The 16,892-nt window shown below is 44.8% G+C and overlaps 1 protein-coding gene across 1 annotated transcript in view; it reads left to right on the top strand.

The window, feature by feature from the left end:
- The first annotated feature begins 730 nt into the window (after positions 1–730).
- The window catches only part of OSBP2 (oxysterol binding protein 2), a 172,328-nt gene continuing 156,166 nt past the window's right edge, over positions 731–16,892 (top strand). The window contains exon 1 of the mRNA XM_053369437.1: positions 731–1,312. Within this exon, the coding sequence (XP_053225412.1) occupies positions 999–1,312 (314 nt within the window). The 5' untranslated portion in view covers positions 731–998. The remainder of the gene's footprint in view (positions 1,313–16,892) is intronic.

Raw genomic sequence — 16,892 nt, forward strand, 5'->3', positions numbered from 1 at the left:
TTCGGAAGTCGAACGTTTCGGCTTTCAAATGCCAAAAACCCAGAAGTGAATGCTTCCATTTTTGAACGTGCCTTAGAAGTCGAAAGGCTTCTGAGGCGCATCTCTCCATTTTTTCTACGGATTTTGTCGACTGGCAATTGCGCTTCAGTTGTCGAACATTTCGGAAGTCAAACGGTCTTTCAGAACAGATTACAGTACAGTGGCACCTTAGTTCTCAAACTTAATCCATTCCAGAAGTCTGTTCCAAAACCAAAGCGTTCCAAAACCAAGGTGCGCTTTCCCATAGAAAGTAATGCAAAATGGATTAATCCGTTCCCGACTGCGTTCCTTTTCCCTTTTCTAGATTGTAACCCTGAGGGCAGCGACTGTTTTGTTTAAAACTGACTGGATTTAGGGCTCTTTATATATAAATGTGTAATAAATGACATATATCGAAATTTTTTTTGATATAAGCTTTCCCTTGCGTCGTCTTGGCCACGTCGCCAGACGAAGCTTTTGCCGCCCTGTCACCTGAGGTAACAGCGTGGCAAAATGGCCGCCGGCGCCTCCACCTGGACAGCGAACCGTTGAGCCTCGCGCAGTTTCCCGCCTTTTTTTATTCTAATCAAGCGGCGTCCGCATCCCTATTCCTTGATTGGCCCCTTGCCGGCCCCGCCCCCTTTCTACTCCCCGCCCTCCGCCTTCCACACAACTCCCGCGAGATCTCCGACCCTCCGGCAGCCCGACGAACCTCGCAGACGAGGCGCACGTGATCCGGGAGGGGTTCGGCGCCCTCGCCGTAGGAGAGGGGAAAGAACAGAACGCGGGGCGCCGCTGTCGTAGCGGCGTGACGCTCCCTCGGGTGGGGTGGCGCGTCACATGGCCAGGAGCGGAGGGGCGCGGCCTGCCGCCGTCACGTGTCGCGCGGCCCCGCCTCCTCGCTAGCCCTGGCGGCGGCGCTGAGGCGAAGCAGCCAGGAGGAGGAGCGGCCGGGCGCAGCCTCAGCGGCGGCGTCGCCTATGGGGAAGGCAGCCGCGCCGCTGTGCAGCGCCGGCACCCGCGGGCTGGTCTCCCTGCTCAGCGCCGTCCCTTGCCTGGCCTGCAAGCAGCCCCCTCGCCGCCCTCCTCCTCCCCCCGCCCTCCTCGTCGCCATGAGCCTGGCCGGCGCCACCACCCTCGAGGGGCCCTTGCCCTCCACCCCCGCGACCACCCCGACCTCGGCCGGCCCCGGGCCCGACACGTACAAAGGCTGGCTCTTCAAGTGGACCAACTACCTGAAGGGCTACCAGCGCCGCTGGTTCGTGCTTAGCAACGGGCTGCTCAGCTACTACAGGTACCGTGGTACACTTTTTTTGCCCGGGCATTCCTTTGCTAACGTTTGTGAGTGCGCGAACTTTAGGGGCAGTGTGGTAGTTGTTAAAGGGGGGGCAGGCGCTTGTGGGGCGCGCGAGTACTGCGCTGCTGCAGACTAGGGAGTAGGAGAAGTCGACGTGGCCCGTTACTAGTAGTATTACGGCAACGCTGACTGTCTAATGTACAGTATAGCACTCGAGAGAGGGGGGTCGTGGTCGTGTGACATGGGTGCTGTACAGCTGCTAGGATAACTCAGATGATTTCCGAATACTGCTGCTGCTCCCACCCCCAATAACTCACCAGCAACAACCTGCCATCCAGAGTGTTATCTGTGATCCTTAGTTCGATGGTAGAGCATCTAATTTGCGTGCAAAAAGTCCCAGGTGCAATCCCTGGCCTGTGTAGGTAGGACTAGGAGAGACTCCTCTCTAAAATCACGGAGAGTCACTGCCAGTCAGTGCAAACAGTACTGACTTAGATGGACCAATGTGTCTAGGATTGTAGAGTTGGAAGGGACCCCAAGGGTCATCTATTTCAACCCCCTGCAATGCAGGAATCAATGGCCATAGCTCAATGGTAGAGCACCTGCTTTACATGCAGAATGTCCCCTTCAATCCCTGGCATCACGAGGTAGGGCTAGGAGAAGCTCCCTTTCTGAAATTTTAGAGAGCTGCTGCCACTCAGTGTAGGCAGTGCAAAGCTGTGTGGGCCAATGACCTGACTCCATATAAAGCTGCCTTCTATAATAGGGGAAGTGTTGTAGGCAGCTCACTGTTAGAGCATGTGCTTTGCAGGCAAAAGGTCCAAGGCTCAGTCCCCAGCAGCAACTCCAGGTAGGTCTGAGAATGACCCCTGACTGAAACGAGAGTTGCTGTCAGTCAGTATTGACAGGACTGAGCTAGATGATCTGATGTAGTATAAGGCAGGCTCCTATACCTTTTTGGGAAATTGTGTTAACGCTGCGTTTGTTTGCCTGCATGCTCAGCTACTGTCTGAATTGTGACAAATGAAAGATGGAGTAGTGCAGTTTCTACAAGCAGCATGTGGTAGTGTGTCCCACCACACTGTAAAACATGCCTTCAATGTAGGTCTCTTGTCTGTTGAATTAGTAGCTGCAGTCAGAGTACCAGTTGTGTTAGTGGAGGGATCATCCTGAAAATTCCTGGTGTTTTTAGCGCTTCAGGTGAAGGCACTTTGCAATAACAGTAACAAGAACAGTAACAAGAAGAAACTAGTTCCTGCCTGCAGGAGTTTATGGTCTAAGCTTCAGCAGCTGGGAAAACAGGGAAGGGAGGGGAGTGGCAGGGTAACAAAACAAATACAAGAAAAAAGGGGGGAGGATACAATGAGAACGGGGAAGACGGGAGCAGTATCTTTGTGCTCAATTTCCAGAGAAAGGGTATTTTTTGTTTTTGCAAAAACAGGCTTACAAGAGATCTGTGGCATAAACCTTTTTGGGTGAAAGCTCACTTGGTCAGATGCACACAGAGGAAAAATGGGTTATAAACAATGGCGACAAAGGACAAAGACCATGAAATTCAGATGGTAGTGATAGTTCTCTCTCTGATAAGAATAGAAGGTTCCGCAGGTAATGCGTTTGCCATGCTAATTTCTTGCCTAAGAAGAGAACTGCTTTCAATTATTGATTAGGTTTAGTTTAACCTAATTTGCTAATGAGTACAGTCGTACCTTGGTTTTCGAACAGCTTCGTTCTTGAATGTTTTGGCTCCCGAACTCTGCAAACCCGGAAGTGAGTGTTCCAGTTTGCGAACTATTTTTGGAGGCCGAATGTCCACCACGACTTCCGGAGCTTCCTGCAGCCAATCAGAAGCCACACTTTGGTTTTGGAAGTGGAATGGATTCCGTTCGACTTCCAGTGTAAAACTGTACTACTTAATCAATTTAATGCTGTATGAATTTCTGAATTCTTGTAATCTGAAAGGTTAGGCTGGAAGCTGTGGGTCCAGCTTTTGGAAACTTGGTGCCTTCTTTATGTTTTGGAGTTGTGGTCATTTCCACACTATGGTCTTCTAGGCCTTTAGTAGAAAGTTGCAATGGTATTGTTCTGTCTTCTTGCTTAGTGTGAGAAGAATAGGCACTCTTTTGTCAGATATAAGTATTTAAATACAAGTTTGTTTCCTGTTGCACCAGTGACGGCTGCTGGGAACGCAAGGCTTCTTATACAACAGGAAAATTGTCTTCCCAGATGCATGTTGGCAGTGGTTCTCCAAAAACATCTTGAATGAAGAATGCTTCTAGTTTACTTTTGTGAAATAGCCAAATGAGTATTGTATAGGCAAAGTCTGAAAGGAAATAAATAACAAATTATTGCTTAAATATTTATATCCTGCCTTTCAGTTCATGTAGTGCTCTTGTGGCATCCGCAACAAATGTTAAAACTGAACAGAATCAATAAAATTGTCTGCGGTCTTTGGCTTGTCTGGATAACAGGCACAGGTAAGGTTGGCTAACGTTGTCAGGTGACTTGCTGCTCAAGTCAACTTACTCATTTACTCATTGCTTTGTTTCATGTATTAGCACTTTTGGATCAGTGGGTGGAAAAATACGTTGCACTTTACTTGGCAACAATCACAGACTCTTAGATTCTGGATTCGCACCAAACCATCCACTTTATATTGTGAAATGACAGGTTTATAACATAGACCAGACATTTCAAGCTGCTTTTATTCAGGCTTTGCTTGGTGCGGAGCAGTGGCTTATTCTGTTGATACTTATATTTTTAGTACTGTGTTGTAAGCTTCCCTAAGCCTGTTGAATGGAATAAGCAGCATTTGTAAAATGACTGCATTGAACAGTTTTATAACTTCCTGCCTTCAGGTGGCTGATTGCTTTTTCCATATACCACTAATGGCTTTTGTTTGTGATAGAGAGAAGTCAAGGGGAATTTGCATCCCTGCACCTCTATTTTGGGGGCGCGGGTGGCGCTGTGGGTTAAACCACAGAGCCTAGGACTTGCCGATCAGAAGGTTGGCGGCTCGAATCCCCGCGACGGGGTGAGCTCCTGTCGCTTGGTCCCTGCTTCTGCCAACCTAGCAGCTTGAAAGCACGTCAAAGTGCAAGTAGATAAATAGGTACCACTCTGGCAGGAAGGTAAACAGTGTTTCCGTGTGCTGCTCTGGTTTGCCAGAAGCGGCTTAGTCATGCTGGCCACATGACCTGGAAGCTGTACGCTCCCTCGGCCAATAAAGCGAGAGGAGCGCTGCAACCCCAGAGTCGGTCACAACTGGACCTAATGGTCAGGGGTCCCTTTTACCTCTGTTTTGGGGTAGAAATGGTTCTTAACTGCTACACTCTTGAGTGGCTATGGGTTGTATCTGATATTAGTCCTACTTAGAGTATAGAACCATTGGAATCGATGAACTTTAGCACCAAAACAAATGCATCAGGTGAAGAAGCATAACTTTTGTCAGGATTTTAGAGGTGGAGAGATGTGATGCATAAAGTCAGTTTTTAAGCATGATTATGCTTCTATATTATTTACCTAGGTATCTCACATGAATGTGGTTTTACTGATTGTATTTCTTTTATTGCTTTTGCACTTAGTGTAACTTGTGAGAGCATAAAATTTTGGGGAATGTTTTCTGTCTGACAGCTTAAGGGGCATCCCTGTGTCAATAACACAAGAAGAGCCCTGCTGGGTCAGGCCAAAGGCCCATCTAGCCCTATATCTTGTTTTTACAGTGGCCAACCAGTTTCTCCTCTGGAAGCCCTGCTAGCAGGAGCAAATTGCAATAGCTTTCTTCCAGCTTGGGATTCCCATGAATTAATTTCCCCATGAATTATTTGTTTCAGTGAATTCATGATCTTGTTTCTTTCATAGGTGAAGTGTTTAGGACCAGGAACATGATAGATAAAAGCAATAAAAAGTTTTTATCAGAAAGAAATATATCAACTTACCTCTATCTAGCCTTTAATAACTTTTATTGATGCTTCAGGTGAAAATCCTCGCTCTCCAGGCAGGATTCCTAGAACACAGCGCAAGCTTTCATACTTATTGTGTCCTGCAGGGCTTTAATATGTTTTATAGAGAAAGTGTTCCTGGTCAACACTTCAGATGCATTGGAAATCAAAAACCTCTTGTACAGAACAGAGCCCCAAGCTATTTTCCCATTTAACACACACACTAGGTGAGAGAACACTGCTTTGCTGCTAATCAAATTGCCAGCATTAAATATTGAGACTGCATACTGGTTTGAGAATGACCTTTCCCTGAGCTGAGTAGCAAATGTAAACAGGTTTGTTTTCAAAGACTTGAGAATGTCATAATAACATAAGAAGAGCTGTGTTGAATCAAGCCAGTGGCCCATCTAGTCCAGCATCCTGTTCTCACAGTGGCTAGACTGACATCTGTGCGAAACCCACAAGCAGGACCTGGGAGCAGCAGCCAAACTCTCCTCACACCCTTAGTTTTTCCAGCAGCTGGCATTCAGAAACAAACTGCCTCTGACTGTGGAGGCACAGTATGCCGGTTGTGACTAGTAGCCATAGTTGGCCATATCCTCCAAGTATTCTGTATTCCTCTTTTAAAGCTGCCCAAACTGGCGGCTGTCACTATTTATTGTGGGAGCTGATTCCATGGTTAAGCTAAGTGCTGCAGGAAGAAGGACTTTCTTTTGCCTGTCCTGAATCTTCCAATGTTCAACCTCTTTGGATATCCACCAGTTCTAGTGCTATGAGGCAGAGAGCAATACCTTTCTCTACCCACTTTTTCCGTGGATAATTGTATACACTTCTGTTTTGCAGCTTCTTGTTTGTTCTTTAAATAAAAATGCCGCAATCTTTCCTCATATAGGAGTTTTTCCAGCTCCTTGATCATGTTGGTTTCCCTTTTCTGAATAGGCAGAACTTTGTAGCTAGGAAAGTAAGAAAAATGCAGGAAGCCCAGAGCAATTTGTTCTTATACTCATCTTTACATTTACACCTTGCCTCCAAACAGCTCCAAATGGATATGTGCTTCTCACTCTCCATTTTATTTTCACAACAACCTTGTGAGGTAGATTAGGCTGAGAGACAATGAATGGCCCAGGATCACCCAGGTGGCTTTATGCCTCTGTGAGGAGTTCAGTCCTGGTCTCCCAGTTGCTAGTGCGACATTCTAACCACTACGCCACACTTGGCAATATCGAGAGCTGCCATTTCTAAGCATCAGTCAACACTGCTGAATTGCAGCTGTATGTTCCTCTTTCCTGTGTGGCTTTCTATAGTGCTTGCTGAAAACCTTAATTCAATAATGCATTGGGACAAGCACCCTTCTTTGGGCAGTAAGGGTGGCAAACCTGTGGCTCCCAGGTGGCGTTGGACTTCAGCTCCCATCAGGCCCAGCAAACATGGCCAAGGGCCAGGGGTGTTGTAGTTCAGCAAGAGATTAGCCACCATGATTTACAGCAAATTTGGTGTGTGTAGGAGGTAGAACGCCTTGTTAACAAGGAAATGCAAAAGAGTGCAGACACAGTTTATTTAACCCAATAGACCAGCTGAAATATTTCCCAGTGAAGTCAATATCTCTGCAACTGATGGAGATTTTCAGAAGTCTTTCCCACGGGCCAAATGCAGGTAGGACTCTTGTATTCTTGACTCCTGTCGCGTCGTCAGTGTATCAGGTGAACAGAAAAAAGAGTGTCTAACTAGCCTTTTTATTCTCACTCAAGGAAAGTGCCGCTACTCCTCTAGCTCACCCATAACCTATTAACCAATCATATTCCACGGAAAGTTTCATAATGCTTTCTGTTTGGGTGGGTCTTCGATTAGTAGGGTTGCTTACAGAACAGCATCTCACACAAGCACAATGTCAGTGAACTTAGCAGCATGATTTAGAGCTCAGATAGCCATCTGAAATGAGAACCCCAATAAGCAGCACGTTGACTTTGTCTGGAACTATTTTGCATAATTCATCTTAAGAAACGTCCTTTGTGCCAACTGCAGTCCTTGAAGGAATCCTCCGGCTGTGCCTGGCCCCGCGTAGCTAATGTCCTCAAGTGCAGCTATATTTGCCTTTGCAAAAATTCAAGAATGTGCTGCGATAGTATTTATAGCGGACAACTTGCCAAATGTTGACAAGCAAGTACATGCACCCTGGCAGGATTGCAATATGTGCTTGATACGCTACAGAAAATTGAAACAAGACCTTGGTAGAAGTGTGCATTATTAATCGGGCAAAATCTGTGACATGGCAGCAAGAGAGCAGGCAAATCCAAGTTGGTACAACCACAAATGAGGAAAAAAAGCCTGGGGTAGGCTGTGAGCATGAGTTCTTCATTATTATTATTTAAATTTATTGGTCGTTTTTTAACCAAGGTAACTCAAAATGACTTACAATATATATAAACAAAGAAACACGTACATTAAAACTGTCATAAAAGAAAAAGAAAAGAAAAATCTAAAAGACAACCTCCTTTGAAAGGACAGGAGTAAAACTTGCCACCTCCTCAAGGAGGCCACAGCTAATTAAGAATTGAAGGCCTGCCGAAAAAGAAATACTTTCTGCCTGGCACCTAAAGCTATGTAATTGTAGTGCCCTCAGGCAAGCATCCCTTGGGGAGAGCATTCCACCAACCGAGAGCCACCACTGAAAAGGCCCATACTCCTGTTGCCAACCCTAGGAGTGGAGGGGGCACATAGAGAAGGGCCTCATATGATGATTGCAAGGTCATATGGGGAGAGGTGGTCTTTGAGGTATAAGGTTTTATAGGTGAAAACCAGCACTTCAGATTGGTCCCAGTGCAGTCAGGCTGGGATTGGTGTTATGTGCTCAGAACATCGTGCTCTGGTGAGCAACCTGACTGCTGAATTTTGCAGTGCTTTAGAAAAATAACAATAAAGAAAAGGGAGAATTGAAGAACCACCATGGAGGGATATGTGCTGTAAGGAGAGGCTTCCCTGTGTTCTCCCCAGAAAACATGCCCTGGAATCATTGGAGATGACTGGAGTGATGGATATCCCCCTTCCAGGGCGCCAACATTTGGAGGTGAAGCCAAGAAGCCCCATAAAGACACCAGAGTTACTATTTTCATGTCTCTCCTGTAGGGTTAGCAACAGTGGCCATGCCTGAGGTACATGGGGAGTAGTGTTCTTGGAGCCTGGATACCGAAGTAGCCATTAACATCTGTTTACAGTGGTACCTCTGGTTACGAACGGGATCCGTTCCATAGGCCTGTTCGCAACATGAAAAGAGTGCAACCTGCAGCGGTGCATCTACGCATGCGCGGGTTGCAATTTGCTGCTTCTGCACATGTGCGTGATGTCATTCTGCGCATGCGAGACTGGCAAAACCCGGAAGTAACCCTTTCCAGTACTTCTGGGTTGCCGCGGGACGTAACCTGAAAGAACATAACATGAAGTGAACGTAACATGAGGTATGACTGTATATATGTTTATTAAGCCCATTTATGTGCCGCTCTTAATTTAGAAAATCTTGAAGTGGTTCACAAATAATATAAAATACACAATGGAAGAACATTTAAAAACTAAACAAACATCGCTGATCTTAATACAGCAGCACGATGAAGCATTTCATACAGACTATTCTACAAATTGAAGGTTCCCTTAACCACCCAAGTAACTGGCCCTCCAGAGGCATGGAGGTCCATAAAGAGGGTCCCACAACCAAGAAGGCTCTCAACCCGGGACATTTTCCTTAAGGATTTCCACTTAGAAAGGCCCTAAGAAGAACCTCCTCCCATGATCTACATTAGAAGTAGCCACTGTTGTACCCTCCATATGTTCTGGGACTGTAACTCCCATCAACCCCAGCAAGCATGGCCCATTATCAGGGATGATGGGAATTGTAGTCCAACGTTTAACAGGCACCATGTTGGCTATACTTGTCCTAAATGGTGAGGCTGATGCACTCTGTCATGTACCTTGGGACCCCAAGGTATTAGAATTTTATAAGCCAATGACAGAAACTTGGATGGGGCTCAGAGCAGAACTTAGAGCCTGGGTTTAGACAACATGATGAGCTATGGTTTTATGTTTTGTTGCTCCTGGTGCATGGTGACCTCACCTGGCGTAGGGGAGGTGCAAAGTGGGGGACTTTTGAGCATGCTTCTCATTTGTGTTTATACCATAGGTAAACTTTATCAATTGTTTAACATGACACGTGGACCAGGTCAGTGTTTAGCAGTAGCCGCTGACTACAAAGCCAGCCACTCTCCCTGAAATGTAGTCCTGGAAACCTCCCCATTTTGGTTTCATGTGACCAGCACTTGCCTGCCAGCTGGATTGAGAAACTACAAAGGGGCTTTGTTTGTAGACTAACAATCACAGAGATATTTTAACTTCAGTGCCTTGTAGTGTAATTTCTAATGCTGTGCCCTTGCAAAGCAATCTTTCATTTGAAACCTGCAGCTTTGCTTGAGCTCCTGTCTAGCCTTTATTTCTTTAAATTAGGAGTAAATGTGTTGCACTCTAGATGTTGGGCTACAACTCCCATAATCTGTGACCATTGGTCACGCTGGCAGGGACTGATGAGAGTGGGAGTCTTGCCCTAGATCAGATGTGGTTGCAGCAGCCACATATGGGGATGTTGTGACTGGTTGTGTCCATTGTCTTTACATTGCAAGGCCTGTCACTGATGTTCTAAAAGGCAGCGTAAGCAATTGTTTACTGGGGAGGCTTGCATCAGGAAGTGGCCTTCTTCCAAGAGCTGCAGTTCATGATCTCCTACTGTACACCAGAATATTTATTACACGCATGAGTTCTGTCCTCTTTTGACCAGAATGAATGGTGGTTATGGTTCAGTTAGCATGGTGTTTTTAGAGACTGAGCTTCAAAGGGAAACTGGAAACTCGTGCATTAAAAAACGCCAAGGGTTACATTGCATTGTGAATTGAATGGAGACAGTTATGTGTATTAATTGGCTAACTAATGCTAGGGTGTCTGTATCAGAAAACTGTTCTGTGAGTTACCAGTTTTATGTAATTAAACAATAACCATCTGTACTTTTCTGCATTTCATTTTCCCCTGACCTTGCTTTTTACCATGTCATCACCCAAGTATACATTTATTTATCTGCATCTCAAGAGAGCTCTTCATGCAACTTATGAAAAAAGTGGACTGTTGTTCATGAAAGCTTATGCTTGGTGTAGCAAATGTGATGCCCTCTAGGTGTTTTTGGACTGCTAACTTGTGTAATCCCCAGCCAACATGACCAACTGCTGAATATCTCCTGTCAGTGATTATGGAAGATACCCAACAGCATTTGAGAGGACTTCAGGTTGACTACTGCTGGGTTCTGCCATTATAAATTGGTTAGTCTTCAAGGTGCCCATAAGACTGTGTACAATTTTAGGTGCCTCTTATTCCCTTTCTGTCTCTTAACATAAGGATTATATTGCTGTGGTTCTTACCAGTTCCATACTAAAATTCATATAAAAACATGTTGCCATAGCAACTGTAATTATACACTGGGAAACTTTGCAAGATGTTTCTATGTTACATAACTTCAATGGGGGTAAATGGTGAACTCATTCATGGGAGTACCTATCTTAGAAACACATTTGACCTTCTTCCGTCCCATTCTTCCATATGTTCAGAGTTTTCTGGTCCCTCAGTGTTCATTATTATTAATCTTCCCAACATAATACACCTCAGCTCAGGGGCGTAACATGTGAAGCAGGGAGTATAATGCTGAGCATGTTTTAAAGAAGATTTTGCCTGTAAATGTGAGTAAAGTAAATGCATTAAAAATGAGTAGTTCTTGCAGTCCAGCAACATCTCTGGATGGGTCATAGGTTCTCACGCCTGACTTAGGAATGCAGGAAGCTGTTTTTTGTTGAGTCAGAGTATTGGTCCATCTTACTCAATATTTTCTGCACTGACGGGCAGCAGCTCTTTGTTTCAGATACAAGTTTCTTCCAGCCCTACCTGGAAATTGAACCTGAGACCTTATGCATGCAAAACAGATGATCCACCACTGAACTGTGTTTCTTTTTAAACAAGACTTCATGTTGCTTTGCTTTTGTAATCATAGAGTTGGAAGGGACCCTGAGGATCATCTAGTCCAACCCCCAGCAATGCAGGAATATGCAGCTGTTCCTTACGGGGATTGAACCTGTGACCTTGGCATTATCAGCACCACGCTCTAAGCAACTGAGCTATCCAACTATTTCCTTTTTTAAAAAATTGTAACTGTAGGCTGACTGATCCTGGTATTCTAGGATAGAAGCCAAAGAACAACAGCTGAGTGAATCATTCATATTTATAGAAATCCTGTCCAAGAACACTACAACAATTCATTGTAATTTAAAGAAAAATAAATTTCATTTTAACAGTAATAGCTAGCTTAACAATTGCTTATAAGAGTATGTATGTTAGGGCTTTGGCAATATTTGACCAAATATCTTTTTCGACCTAGTTTAGTGCTTGAGGGAAAATCGAGGTAGTGCTGCATTGGTACCCAGTACCAACAATTTCATTTCTTTCTTTTTCTCAGTCTAAGAGGAAATTTTGTTTTGTTTTGTTACTTTTGCTTTTGTATTCTTTTTGAAGAAGTGAAACAAAAGTAAACAGAGGTTGGATGGCCGTCTGTTGGGGATTCTTTAGCTGTGATTCCTGCATTGCTGCATCCCTTGGTGTCCCTTCCAACCTGACAATTTTATGATCCATGATTTGGACAAAGAATTACTGAAGGACCTAGACTTGGAAGTTTCATGAAGCTGCCATGCATATATATTCACGTCAGAGCTACCATCCTACTCCATTAACTTCATATTCATTGAAATTAGTCCTTTTGAGCAGTGTATTGAGTAGGTGCAATTAAGTTGTCAGTTCTGGAAAACAACCTTGTTAAGTGTTACCAAAACAGTGGACTCTCTTGTTAGCTTAAGCATAGAAATTAAACACAAGCGGACTGAATTTCAAGAATGTGTGTCTGTGTTCTGTTTTTGGGTGAAGAGCAGCTTTTTCAGCCGGAGGTCCACATTCCCTCATGGGGAACATTCCAGGGGCCACATGCAAATAATGGACAGAGTCGGGAGTTGAAGTGAGTTTGGCAATGGATGTGACACCTTTGTACAGTAGACTTTTTTCCAGCCGCACACTCCTTAAGCATACACACTCGTATGCACATATTCCTCCTTTCACCATCCAGGCAAGAAGGAGGTGTTATCAAAGGCTATCCTCGAGGTGTGACCTAGTCAAATATGGGATTTTAGTTGTACTTCTGTAGAATGTACAATGGCTGGAGGCGGTAATGGTTCTGAATATCAGTTGCTGAAAACCGAAACAGGGTGGGATGGGGTGGGGAAATGCTCTTGTGCTCTGAGGGTTTCTCATAGACATTTGGTTATGTCCCTGTGAGAACAGGATGCTGGCCTGGATGGGCCACAGGCCTAATCCAGTGGGCTCTTCTTACGTTCTTAGAAACAATGTTAAATATTTTTATACTTTCTAAATGGCTTTACTATTTCAGAGTTTATAGAAGTTTTTTTTTAAAAAAAAGCTTCTACATTTTGCATTTTGTTTTTACCTTGTACAGTGGTACCTCGGGTTACATACGCTTCAAGTTACATACGCTTCAGGTTACAGACGCTTCAGGTTACAGACTCTGCTAACCCAGAAATAATGCTTCAGGTTAAGAACTTTGCTTCAGGATGAGAACAGAAATTGTGCTCTGGCAGCGCAGCAGCAGCAGGAGGCCCCATTAGCTAAAGTGGTACTTCAGGTTAAGAACAGTTTCAGGTTAAGTACGGACCTCCGGAACGAATTAAGTACTTAACCCGAGGTACCACTGTACTGCTAAAAATGTTTTATAAATTTGTGAAGTGTCCTGTGAAGTGGGGGCACGGACAAAGAATGGCTAGGGCCAGATGTAGAGAGCTTGAGGTTTCCCACCTTTGTATTCCATACAGCATTATGGTTGCCTGCTGAGTGGTGTTTGCTTACTTGAGTCCTTATTTCTGCATTGCCAGAAACCAAGAGCAATAACCTGATTGATTTTGGCAGCTCTGCTGTTGTTTGGCAGCAAACTGCGCCTACACTGTGTCATGTTCTATGTTCAGATGAGAGTTGTGGTCCAAAACATCTGGAGAGTGTGTGTGTGTGTTGATGGAGGAGACTGTTCTGTACTCTTGTACTGTGGAAGCTTCATTCTGAAATGAGTAGAGACGAGTGTGCAAGGGGATGCTGTGCAATGAAAACAGTGTGTCAATGAATTAAGTTCACTTTGTTCCCTCCATATAGGTTCTGTGCTGTGTGAGGATGGCAACAAGAGAACGGGCTCTTTCTCCCTGATTGTGGAATGCTCTCCCCAAAGAGGATCGCCTGGCACCATCATTTTATGCCTTTAGGAACTAGGGAAAAACATTCCTCTTTACCCAATTCTATAGCTATTAAATAATCTATGGCCTGTAAAAGTGTGAAAGAGAGGACTGTTATTATGATGACTATTTTATTTTTAGGCTGTCTGTCAGTATTCTTTTTATTATGTTTTATTGTCACTGATGTTCTGTAATGTGTTGGATAAAGGGTGGTATATAAATTGAATAAATGCAGACAATCCCAGCTTCAGTCCCTGGCTTCTCCAGGTAAGGCGGGGAGAGAATCTTCTCTGAATCCCTGGAGAGCCATTGCCAGCCTGTTTAGACAGGTGGACCCTGTGGTCTGATGTCTTAAGCCTCTCAACCTGCATCACTGCTTTGTGGCTTTGTGGCTGCTTCTGAGGAGGTATTTGAAGGAAAAGAGAGGCGATATCTGGAAGTGGAGGCTAAGGAAGCAACCAGGGCTGCAGCAGCTGAAGTTGTGCATGGTCAAATTTAGGATGAGGCAGCTGAGGCATTGCTGTGGGAAGGATGATTTGGGCAATGGAATGCTTACATCTGTGGGCATGGAGTCATTCATGAGAAATGTGGCAACTGGTTCCTCTTACCAGAACCCTCTTCTGATGCTGCTGTCAGGGAAGCATTATAAGGCATAGGTGGAGCTGGATGTTTCTGTACTATCTCCAGGATCACAGAGTACATTTTTATGGGCTGCTGGCAGCACACCAACCCTTAAAATCATCCATGCATGCTAAGCAATGAGTGTTCAGTGCCACATTTTGCTTAAAAAGAAAAAAAAGTCATAGGGCAACATGCCCTTTTCTTAGTTCCTTATTTATGCAAGTTTTGAAGTCGCCCTGGTGCTCAGGGTTTCTGCTTGGAAATGCTTTCTCAACATTTATTCTTATTGAAGCCCCAGAGTATAGTTTGAACGACACATAGGAGCACCATCTTGCTGAATCTAAGTAGGTCCAGGTGTAGTCAGTGCTTGGATGGATGATTGCCTGAAAACCACATGTAGGCCTCTGTGGATTCCATGATGGGAGAAAGACGGATTATAAACGTAAGCGAGTAAATAAATACTTTTCAGGTGAATGGTGTAATATAAATACTTTTTTATGAACAAACCAGAAAGTAAATGGATGAAATTCATTCTACTTACATTCTTCAAATTGGCCTGCAGCCAGATGTAATTGTAGTGAGGGCTCTTTTGCTCAACAGTAGATAGTGGGAATTGTAGCCTCAAACAGCGGCAGGGCACCTGGTTGCTCAAGGCTACCTTAAACATTGTCCCTAATTTCCACTGCTTTTTGGAGACATTGGAAGGGGCAACATTTAGGGCAGCTTCCCACAATTGGGTTCTCCTTCTGAGCTCTGCTGTACAGTACAGCAGTCCTTTGTATAGGAAACTTAATTTCATATTTGACAGTCATGATCTGTCATTTGCCATTTAATAAACCAAGTACTTGAGATGAGACAAGAAGCTTAAGCCCAGAGCTCATGTGCTATTGGATAACTTATTTCAAATACATTAACCTGAATGTCAGGGAACTGCCATCAGCTCAGAGGGGAGAGACGGAAGGGCAGTCGTGTTATAGGGAGCCTCCGAAAAAATCCTTTTCCAGTGAGGAGGAATGCCCTACCTCCAGTGGAGAAGAGGTGCAGGGACCAGGGGATGCTAGGAAGAGCCCCAACACCGAGCCTGAGCAAACCGGAGAGGCGGGAAGTACGCCCTTGCCAGCGCCCATTGTGCGCAGTAGGCTTCGGCGCAGGGAGGGGTGGAAAAGTCTGGGGGTGACGTGACTTTTATGCTGGGGGAGGTACAAAGACCGGCCACTCCCAGATTCTGCTAGTGATTGAGCCAGACATGAACTTACGGCACTCTTCACTGTAAATAGTTCGCTCCAAGAATAAAGCCTGGAAAAGACAGGTCGGAGTCTTGCCTGTTTACTCTTGAGCAACCACACCAGTACCTGTCACTGAAGATGGGTTAAGAGAATTCTTTAGGATGAATATGCTACTGCCTGCATTTTGTCTACAAGCAACATTTATTTGTCATTTATAGCTCTGTCCCAGAATGGGACTTTTGTCCCTGCTGCAAAAGTGGTGACAAGTTTTATAATGGAAGGTTTCTGCAGGTGGGTTCACATTGGAAAAGGTGCAGGAAAAGGGTGCATTTCTCAGAAGCATCCTAAAAATAGCCAGTGCATTGATTGTTTTTTGTGGACTGCATGTAGAAGAGGCTAGTTGCCTCCTCCCCTCCCCATTTCCCCCAAGAATGTTTTGTTCTCAAGTCTCTTGTTCTGCCCATTTTTATGACTTTGTTTTGTGACTGGGTAGGTGGAATTTCCCTACCATAACGTTCTACACACATGTAGAGCTCAGGCATACAGTGGCTATAAATAAAAGGCCATACTTAAGGGCAACCTTCACTCATTTGAATGAACAGGAAATTCCTGTCTTCACTGAGATTATGAGGACAAAGGAGCTATGAGGGAGAAATTGATTATGTCTTGTTGGAGCACTCCTGGGTGCTAGGGCCCCTGTTTGTGTCCTGGATTTACCGTAATGTTCTCACTAGATGGGTTTCCCTTGAAATGTTTTAGAAACTACAGTTGGTCCAGAATGGGGCATCCCAGTGCTTGGTGTGAACAAACTGTAGTGTGCTTATTGGTCTGTTGTTAAGGCAGCTTTCACTGCATCTGCTTGGAAGTGAAGCAGTCTACATACATATTCCTGTATATTTATATGTCTAGGTCCAACAAGGACTGATGAAATAGAACAATGCAATATGAAGAGAAGGTTCAAATGACAGCAGATATTGGGCACAGAACAGGTTAAGAATGCATCAAGAAAATTTGAAGCTTCGATAGTTTCTCTTCATTACGTTCCTCTACCAAAATATATACTGGATAATAATGGATAATAAATGGAAGAGCTCATGTAGGGTGGGAAATGCAGACCCACTTCAAACCATGATTTCTCTCCCTGGTTTGCAAGGGAACAGTAGGGCTATATTCAGTTCTCTACCCATTAGTGCAAGGGACAGGTGAGTTTTAATGTTGTGGAGCAAAGTACCGTATTTTTCACTCTATAGGGCGCACCCGACCATAGGACGCACCTTGTTTTAGAGGGGGAGAACAAGAAAAAAAATTCTCCCCCTCTCTGCGCAGCGCCCCTTCAGCGAAGCGGCAGGAGAAACGGAGGAAAGGAAACCCGAAGGAACCCGAAGGCTCCAGAGCGCAGTGGGAGCTCCTGCCGCACTCTGGAGGCTTTAGGCGA

This window comes from Podarcis raffonei, chromosome 16 (assembly GCF_027172205.1).
Source record: "Podarcis raffonei isolate rPodRaf1 chromosome 16, rPodRaf1.pri, whole genome shotgun sequence".
NCBI lineage: Eukaryota > Metazoa > Chordata > Lepidosauria > Squamata > Lacertidae > Podarcis > Podarcis raffonei.